We start from the raw sequence: 10,000 nt of genomic DNA on the forward strand, positions 1-10,000 counted from the left end.
ACGTTGGAAAATACATGAATGCCTCTGTGGGAATGGCTGTTTCCAACATTTTGCCTGTTCAAATTGAACCAATTGACCCCTGGACTGTAGATCTTGTTTAGATCTAAATTGGTATATCCATGTAGCAAGACAGCGATTTTTTTTTTTTTTTTTAGTGTATGTGTGTGTGTGTGTGTGTGTGTGTGTGTGTGTGTGTGTGTGTGTGTGTGTGTGTGTGTGTGTGTGTGTTAAAACTAAGTGAGGCATTATCAAAAGCAGACAGGAGGCTGTTAAGCTTCTAAGCTGCTGGATCGTAGGTTAATGGAAAAAAAGTAATCCAAGGTGCCTCAAAATAGTTTTAAAAGCCTTTAGTTTATTCCGTTTAGTTATTCATTATGAAACATTTAAAAACAGTATCCAGTGCGTTTCTGTCTCATGGCCTTCCTAGAATAAATGCTTTTTTAACCTATTTTGGAGTTCCATCTTGTTTTTCCTATTAGCAACCTTTTCTACTGTGTATTTGTCTGTTTACAATCTCTTTGAGTGTATGTTCACTGTGCAGGAGTTTCTGCTATCTAAGTGTGTATTGCGAATAGTAAAGTATAGGTACAGTATGCAAGTGTCTGTCTGAAAAGTCTTCTGGATGTATAGTAAAGTATAGGTACAGTATGCCAAAGTGTCTGTCTGAAAAGTATTCTGGATGTATAGTAAATTATAGGTACAGTGTGCCAAAGTGTCTGTCTGAAAAGTCTTCTGGATGTATAGTAAAGTATAGGTACAGTATGCCAAAGTGTCTGTCTGAAAAGTCTTCTGGATGTATAGTAAAGTATAGGTACAGTATGCCAAAGTGTCTGTCTGAAAAGTCTTCTGGATGTATAGTAAAGTATAGGTACAGTGTGCCAAAGTGTCTGTCTGAAAAGTCTTCTGGATGTATAGTAAAGTATAGGTACAGTGTGCCAAAGTGTCTGTCTGAAAAGTATTCTGGGTGTATAGTAAAGTACAGGTAGAGTATGCCAAAGTGTCTGTCTGAAAAGTCTTCTGGATGTATAGTAAAGTACAGGTAGAGTGTGCCAAAATGTCTGTCTGAAAAGTCTTCTGGATGTATAGTAAAGTACAGGTAGAGTGTGCCAAAATGTCTGTCTGAAAAGTCTTCTGGATGTATAGTAAAGTACAGGTACAGTGTGCCAAAGTGTCTGTCTGAAAAGTATTCTGGATGTATAGTAAAGTACAGGTACAGTGTGCCAAAGTGTCTGTCTGAAAAGTATTCTGGATGTATAGTAAAGTACAGGTACAGTATGTCAAAGTGTCTGTCTGAAAAGTCTTCTGGATGTATAGTAAAGTATAGGTACAGTATGCCAAAGTGTCTGTCTGAAAAGTCTTCTGGATGTATAGTAAAGTATAGGTACAGTGTGCCAAAGTGTCTGTCTGAAAAGTCTTCTGGATGTATAGTAAAGTATAGGTACAGTGTGCCAAAGTGTCTGTCTGAAAAGTATTCTGGGTGTATAGTAAAGTACAGGTAGAGTATGCCAAAGTGTCTGTCTGAAAAGTCTTCTGGATGTATAGTAAAGTACAGGTAGAGTGTGCCAAAATGTCTGTCTGAAAAGTCTTCTGGATGTATAGTAAAGTACAGGTAGAGTGTGCCAAAATGTCTGTCTGAAAAGTCTTCTGGATGTATAGTAAAGTACAGGTACAGTGTGCCAAAGTGTCTGTCTGAAAAGTATTCTGGATGTATAGTAAAGTACAGGTACAGTGTGCCAAAGTGTCTGTCTGAAAAGTATTCTGGATGTATAGTAAAGTACAGGTACAGTATGTCAAAGTGTCTGTCTGAAAAGTCTTCTGGATGTATAGTAAAGTATAGGTACAGTATGCCAAAGTGTCTGTCTGAAACGTCTTCTGATTGTATAGTGTAATTTCAAAGCGTACATTAGCGCAGTAAACGGTGCCTCTCCCAGGTGGGCTACAACATCAGCGGCTGGCTGGAGAAGAACAAGGACCCTCTGAATGAGACGGTGGTGGGACTCTTCCAGAAGTCCTCCATGGCTCTGCTGGCTGTGCTCTTCAAAGAGGAGGAGGCCGCTGCAGGCACCAAGAAGCAGAAGAAAGGCTCTTCCTTCCAGACGGTCTCCAACTTCTATAGGGTAACACGCGCGCGCACACACACACACACACACACACACACACACACACACACTTCTTTTGTACTTCTGTCCTTATGGGTCCAACTCCAAATGCAAACACCACTATGTACCTAACCTTAACCCACCCTAACCTAAACTCAGGGTTGGTTAGTAATTTAATACTTGGAATAGAGTACTACTGTATTTCTAAATACAAAAAAGTAACTATATTAAATGTTACCTAAGAAAACAATGTACTCTGATTAGTTAGGCATGTGGAAACATTAAAAATATTACATCTGGGAATACTTTTAATGTGAAAGCTGGAAACTCAAGATGGCCATTTAAGTCGGCTAGTGGCAGGTGTTCTACATCTTAATCAAATATGTGGCATGGAAGATGATGCACTGTGTGTATCCAAACCTGACGATGCACACTGTGTGTATCCAAACCTGACGATGCACACTGTGTATCCAAACCTGACGATGCACACTGTGTATCCAAACCTGACGATGCACACTGTATGTATCCAAACCTGACGATGCACACTGTGTGTATCCAAACCTGACGATGCACACTGTGTGTATCCAAACCTGAAAAGGTCAGAAACCTCCAGCAACACATTTCGGCTTGCCGCCTTCATCAGGATTCATAGTAAAATACATTACAACCTTTTAAATACACTAGTCTAGACCTTTCCTTTGTCCATGCACCTGGGAGTAGGTCAAGTTCTCCCAGAAACTTCTACTCTATCCAAACCTGAAATAGATTTCTTGGACTTTTCCACTTTCTCTTATCTGTACGTTTACACCTCAAATATGGTGCATAAGTAATCTGAATACAGTACTGGGTTTGAGTAATCTTGAATTACTCATTACAATTTTGATGAGTTAAACTAGTAACTGCAATGGATTTGTATTTAATAACCTACCACCAACCCTGCCTAACCAAACTGCTTCTTACAAGGACACACACCCTAAACCCTAACTAACCCATTCTAGCAAATCTCTAAACATGAAATGCTCACAAACGGCTCTTTAACTCTTGGTTCACAACAGGAACAACTGAACAAGCTGATGAGCACCCTGCGAAGCACTGCTCCTCACTTTGTCCGCTGCATTGTGCCCAATGAGCACAAGCAGTCAGGTCAGTGTGGTGCTGGAGTGTGTTTTTACTCTCTTTTGCATCTCATCATGAAAACATATTTCCTCCCAGGTTTGGTTGTAATTTGGGTCTATCTTTTTTCTGTCGCGTGCTGTCCAGGTGTGACAGACAACCACCTGATCCTGCACCAGTTGGCCTGTAATGGCGTGCTGGAGGGCATCCGTATCTGCAGGAAGGGTTTCCCCAACAGACTACAGTACCCAGAATTCAAACAGAGGTCTGACTCCATGATCTGTATATTGACCTTTATTTCAATTTCACTCCAATAATGTTAAAACATTACATTTCTAGGAAGTGTGTCTTCACTCCAGATTTTGCCCATGCATTTTTGAAACTGAAGAATAAGCAGCCTGGCAGAATAAGAACCATAATACATTACAATATAGAATTATTACACAGAATACAGTTAAACCACATAGTTTCGACCAGAAATGATGTATCGCAACACTTAGAAATGTGCTGTCAATCTATTGAGCACCAGGATATATTATATTGGTTACATTTTAACTGTGATACAAATTTAATTGATACAGCTGAAAGAACATTTGACCACCGTTGATAAAAGATGTACCACGGTTGATTAAAGAAACATCCAAGGAAATACAAAAGGTTGAAAAAAACACAAATGTACAAACGTAGCCCTGATGAGATTCATCGCCCAAGAAAAAAAAAGAGCCTAATCAAAGTCAAACTTCTTGTATTGCAACATTGGCACAATTACAGGGGAAAAGTCGCACACTTAAACAGAGGTGATGACCAGAGGAGCGACATTTTGATCGTCAGCAGCACTGTAGGAGCCAAAGAATGGATGCAGTTTCACAGCAAATCTGCAGCCCTTGAAAAGGTGGAGAAGAGAGCTGGTTTCCACATCATAGAAGGAGATCTGACCTCCACCATAATCCACAAACACTCCAACCTTCTCAGGCCTCCTTCTCGGGCACAGGGAAATAGATGTACTGCTAGCATCCCTTGCCGAGTATTTGCCCTTCCTCATCTCCAAAAACCAGAGGTCACGGTAAATCTCGCCTTGCCTGCGCATGGACTCTTTTGCCAGTCCTACCCTCCAGTTAGTATTCCCTTTAACCTGAACCTCAAAATAAAATGTTCCCGAGGAGAATCCGTCTTTTCCGAGGACACACGGCTCCCTAGCAAATCTCTGTAGGTTGAAAGGATACCAGACACTTCTTCGGTCTCCACATCTGACTTGTTTCCTGTCCTCAGATAGGATGAGATCAGAATGAGCTGTATCAGGATCCAGAGTCACATCCACCGCATACTGCTGGATCCTCGTCAGCTTCACCTCAGGCAGCTTCCCCATTTCTTCATCTAGCTTTGCCTCCAGCTGAGCCACAGTGGTGTGCAGAGTCCCCACGCTCGCATCACAGTGGACATTCACCCCATTCCAGTATCTGACCTGTAGGGGGTTGGAGGTGAATGGAAAGCTCTGAAGAAACCGGAGGTGGTCTTCAGTGAGCTGGAGTCGCTCCAGCTCACCTCTTCTCTCCTGGAGCTCCGAGATTTCCTGCTCCAGCTCTTTGATGAATCTTTCAGCCTGTTGCTCTGCCGCTCTCTTTCTCCGCTCCATCGCCTCGATGAAATCCAGTTGATTTCTTTGAATGGAGGCGACCAGCGAGGCAAAGACCTGAACACCCTTGGCCGTCTCTGCATCTAGCACTGTGACATTCTGCTTCAAAGAACGTCTCATCTCCTGAATTATCAGCCGTCGGTCCACGACCTTTTTTATGACTTCAAGCGTTTCACAGAGCACCTGATATTGATTCTTTTTATACTCTTCATTTAAAAGGACCACGTCATGACCTTCATGATCCATCCGCGAACATATGACACAAATGAACACCTGGTCGCGCCGACAGAAGAGCTCCAGCATCTTGTTATGCGTCTTACACAGCCTGTCCTCCAGGTTCTCCTCAGGCTCGACCAGCTTGTGTTTCATTAAGGCCGCAGCTTTCTGGTGAGGCTCCAGGTGGGTCTTACAGTACGAGGCCAGACACACCAAGCAGGACTTCACGGCTTTAAGCTTGGTACCGATGCAGACATCACAGGACACCTCCGCTGGCCCGGCGCTGTCTTGTTGGAGGCTGTCGCTGCCGGGAGGATTCAGCTCGGTTGACTTCTCGAACTGGGCAGCCATCTCAGAGATCAAGGTGTTGACGTAGAGATCCGGTCTCACCTCAAAACACTTTTTACAATTTGGACAGTAACAGATGGTGTTGCTGTCCCAGTATTTATTTATGCAGGCCTTGCAAAAGTTGTGTCCACACGGGGTAGCTACAGGCTGAGTGAAAATGTCCAGACAGATTGAGCAGATGAAGTGGTCTTCGGACAGGGAAGCACTTGCTGCGGCCATGTCTGCAAAAAAAAAGGGGGGGGGGGGGTTGGGGGGTTGGTCACCATGTAAATGTAAATATAAAAAGCAATGCCAAAACACACAAAATACAGCTGCACTGAAACCAATACTGCACCATGCTTGGATGTAGCCCCTTTCAAGACTGTCTTGAAAGGACTAGCTAGCTAGCTAGAAGCTAGTCCTGAAATGGACTAGCTAGTAGCTTGGATGGAGTCTCAACACGAGTGAACAATTTCATAACTGGAAAAGGTTAGAAAATGTATGGGTTTGCTTCAGCAAGACAGGTAAGACTTCAGTGAATTCAGTGTTTTAAATGTCTGTAGCGTTACATTTTGAGTATTTTGATCTGCTGTTTGAATTAGCCTAGCTGTTATCAAAACACCGAAAGCCAGTGCAACTATATAAACCAGCTCGAGTAGAGAGACTCCTGAAACTGTAGCCGCAGTAGTAGCACAGCACTAGAAGTTTCACTCTTTTAAGTAGCCATTAAAATGTCTGTTCTCTCTCCTATTCAAATTCACACCCATTTCAAGATGGGGCACACACGTTTTTCCAGCCACACTTGCCGAATGTGTTGTTTTTTCTTCTTTCAGTGTGAATTAATGCAGTCAACATCAACTGCATCTGCATTGTCACTATCACAGTAAATCGGAGGTGGTTTTGTGATTAAAATATTTTTTATTTCTTATAACGTCAAAACATCAACTTTTATTTTTAAATCTACGGAATTGTACCGGAAGTGAGTTTACTTATTGTGGCTAGTATCAAGTAGCTTTACTTTGTCTAAAACGTTTCAATTTGCTATTGATATAGCTTGCTAACCAGTAACCACATACCATTAGCCAGGCTAACATACCATAGCATCAGAGTCAACGTAGATATGTTAGGTTTCTAACCAAATAGCATAGAACCAGCGGTCTTTTGATAGCCTAACTTCTAGCATCTCCTCAGTCCTCTGCAACGAGTTTCCACACATGGCCATCTCACGTTGTCAGCACAATGAACACATGGGAATGCGGAACTCACTTGTGTTCTCTTTCTGTAGAAAACCGGCTCAAATTGTTAGTTGAAGTCATGAAACGATGAGACGCTCGTCCTCCATCCAGTTATTCCTCTTGATAGTATTCTGTTATGGCTCGGTGATCACCACATGGCCATCTTGGTCGGAAAAAAAACAGGTGCAGGTGATTGTAGTCAATTCAGAGTCAGACCCAACATGCTGGCTATCAATTAACAGGTGATTACAATGACACACCCTAGCCAATGAGCTGTGTATAATTGTAAAGCGCATATTGATAGGAAATGCATGACATCAGGGGAATAATTTCCGGTGAAAATCTGACTGCTAAATCGGCAATGAATATTCAACATTAATAAATTATATATATCGCCTATGTATATAAAAATACATAAATAACTAGCTTTAATCACAGTTTTCTATTATTTTATTAATCTATTTGGCAACACCACTGCGGCCCACCAGTGGGCCACGGCCCAGCCAGCATATGAGTGGTGGTGAATGGCAATAATAAATAATAATAATTTGTTGATCCCATTTGAATTGTGCCACAGCCAGGTACACATATGATGTTTGTCCATTTAAACGTGAATGGCACTCTTAAGTTATAAATCAGAAAGACTACACACAACCAGTCGAATAAGTGACGTCTCTCCCGCCAGGCCATGTTGGTGTGACGTATATTGTGCGACACGAGAGATGTAGTTGATTGATGTAGTTGATTGAGGGTATGTGTCCTGGTCGCTGCACTAGCGCCTCTGGTCGGTCGGGGCACCTGTTTGGGGGCGGAAGGGAACTGGTGGGAATAGCGTGATCCTCCCACGTAATAAGTCCTGTCAGTGAAGCTCCCTGCTGTCAGGTGAAAAAGAAGCGGCTGGCAACTGTGCATGTGTTGGAGGAAGCATGGTGCTAGTCTACGGCTCTCCCCAGATCGGCAGAAAAAAAAACATCAAAAACTATCGTCAATCGGTGTTCAGTTCACCACCCTTCATATTTCTAAAGACACGTACGCATGGTGAGGCAGGAAGTGACGTCCACTTTGGCTCTGTAGAGACAAAACACTCACAAACCTCTAACAAAACACAGATTCATTTCTTGTTTTGTTTTCACTGAATTGAATTGAAAGAAGTGAACAAAAGCACCTCTTGCCTAAAGACAAAAAAGCAGACACGTCACCAGTCGACTAACAATTCATGCAGTAGTTAAGACCATGGCCGTGGAATCCCTACTGGTAATTCACCAGGACCTTCTATATCTCCATATCTTGTGCAGCCTACTATTCACATTATTGAAGCTACAATTAACCTACAGTTTAGGCATTCAGCAGCTGTTCTTATGCAGACGTTTCCATCCTTCTCCTGCCTATCCCTCTTCCGCCCTCTCAGGTACTACATCCTGAACCCCAATGTGATCCCGAAGGGATTCGTTGACAACAAGAAGGCCTCTGAGCTGCTCCTCAGCTCCATTGGCCTGGATAACATGGAGTACCGCATCGGGCACACCAAGGTACCCGACACCACTGCTCAATCATATTGACACAAGAAAAGCGTTATTGCTGACAGACAGTAATATTCACTGCTGAATCATATTGACACAAGAAAAGTGTTATTGCTGACAGACAGTAATATTCACTGCTGAATCATATTGACACAAGAAAAGTGTAGTTATTGCTGACGGACAGTAATATTCACTGTGAAGGGCTTCTCCTGAAGTCAAGTAAAATGTCGCAAAACATAGTGTTTTGCAAATTGCAGAACGAGAAGACAAAAAAAATGCATTGCAGTTCATAACTATCAATTCCCTTCATCATTCTCCTTCTCAAATGTTCTACTTGATCATTCAGTTCATTTCATAAACAATTCATCATCCAATTGATAAAACCTAGAATGTAAATCCGGCCATTTGATCCATTTAAGATACCTACTATCATTGATAAAATACTAGAATGTTATAAGGATAAAACATTTTTTGCAAATAAGTGAACCATAATGTTCCCTCTCTCCCTCTCCTTCCATTCCTCTTTCCTTCATCTACCGGCTCCTTCCCTCCTCCACCCGTCCATGGTCTCCTCTCCTCCACCCGTCCATGGTCTCCTCCTCTCCTCCACCCAGGTGTTTTTCCGTGCGGGGGTGCTGGCCAAGCTGGAGGACATGCGTGACGAGCGGCTGGCCAAGATCATGACCATGCTGCAGGCGCGCCTCCGAGGACTTCTCATGAGGATCGAGTTCAAGAAGATGCTGGACAGACGGTCAGGATGTGTCTGTGTGTGTCTGTATGCTGTGTGTGTGTGTCTGTGTGTGTCTGTGTGTGTAGGAGGGTGTGTGTGTGTGTGTGTGTGTGTGTGTGTGTGTGTGTGTGTGTGTGTGTGTGTGTGTGTGTTACTGGAAGGATGAGAGAGAGGATGTTTGAGTAGGTTTTGGTTAGCCTGGGTAAATCCAGCCTCCACGTGACCTCTATGTGCTATCAGTCACGAAGAAGAAACTTACGCTACAGACATAGCCTGTGACGTCACATTGAAGGCTGGGTTCACCCAGGCTAGGTTCTGGTTTGTTTGCACATGACTTTTGGTCAACCCAGTTGCCAGAATAAAAGGTCATTAGGGAAATGTAGTCTACAAACTCAATGCACATTTGAGACCTTGCCCGCCTTTCCAACGTTAAATGCGAATAGAACAACTTTAACAACTTTGGTTATGCAAGTATAAGCAAAAAAAAAAGGAAAAGTAAAACAGCTTGGTTAAGGTTTAAGGGTTATGGTTTGGGTTAGGCTTAAACAACAAAAAAAACGTTAAATGTGAGTTATGTTGAAATGTAGACTTTGAACACACTGGGACTCGAACACAACTCTCCAGTGTGAGAGGTGTTTACACCCTCCATCCACCCCGACCACAACACCCTTACTGGACACAGCTCTATTTCAATAGCAGACTGTATAACACTGATACATGTAGAATTGTGATATGCAACATATCTTTGGTTCAGAAAGGTGATATTCTACGTATCCCTGGATTGGAGAAACATACAATGCTGATGTTTTATTCTGGCGACCAGGCTGCTCTTGACATGACACTCTACAAGCGATTGTTTGTTTGTTTGTTTGTTTCTATGTATGTACAGTACTAATAGTGTTGTGTGTCTGTCTGATGCAGAATTGCATTGATGGCCATCCAGCGCAACGTGAGGAAGTTCCTTCAGCTACGTTACTGGGGCTGGTGGAAGCTCTACACTAAGGTAACCCCCCCCCACACACACACACACACACACACACACACACACACACACACACACACACACAAACACCAATGCTTCTCACACTCCTAAATAAGCCTGAAATATGAACTATGCTATCTCGATC

General features: G+C 42.8%; 1 protein-coding gene across 1 annotated transcript in view; it reads left to right on the top strand.

The window, feature by feature from the left end:
* LOC310787732 (myosin-16-like) overlaps positions 1–10,000 on the top strand; it is a gene marked incomplete at both ends in the record, with an annotated part of 33,122 nt that overhangs the window by 10,143 nt on the left and 12,979 nt on the right. Inside the window, 6 exons of the mRNA XM_083649221.1 lie at positions 1,932–2,117; positions 3,155–3,242; positions 3,360–3,477; positions 8,032–8,152; positions 8,758–8,894; positions 9,795–9,876. Coding sequence (XP_083505347.1) covers positions 1,932–2,117; positions 3,155–3,242; positions 3,360–3,477; positions 8,032–8,152; positions 8,758–8,894; positions 9,795–9,876 — 732 coding nt within the window. The remainder of the gene's footprint in view (positions 1–1,931; positions 2,118–3,154; positions 3,243–3,359; positions 3,478–8,031; positions 8,153–8,757; positions 8,895–9,794; positions 9,877–10,000) is intronic.

The sequence above is a fragment of the Poromitra crassiceps genome (assembly GCF_964638095.1).
Source record: "Poromitra crassiceps genome assembly, chromosome: 13".
In the NCBI taxonomy this organism is placed as follows: Eukaryota; Metazoa; Chordata; class Actinopteri; order Beryciformes; family Melamphaidae; genus Poromitra; species Poromitra crassiceps.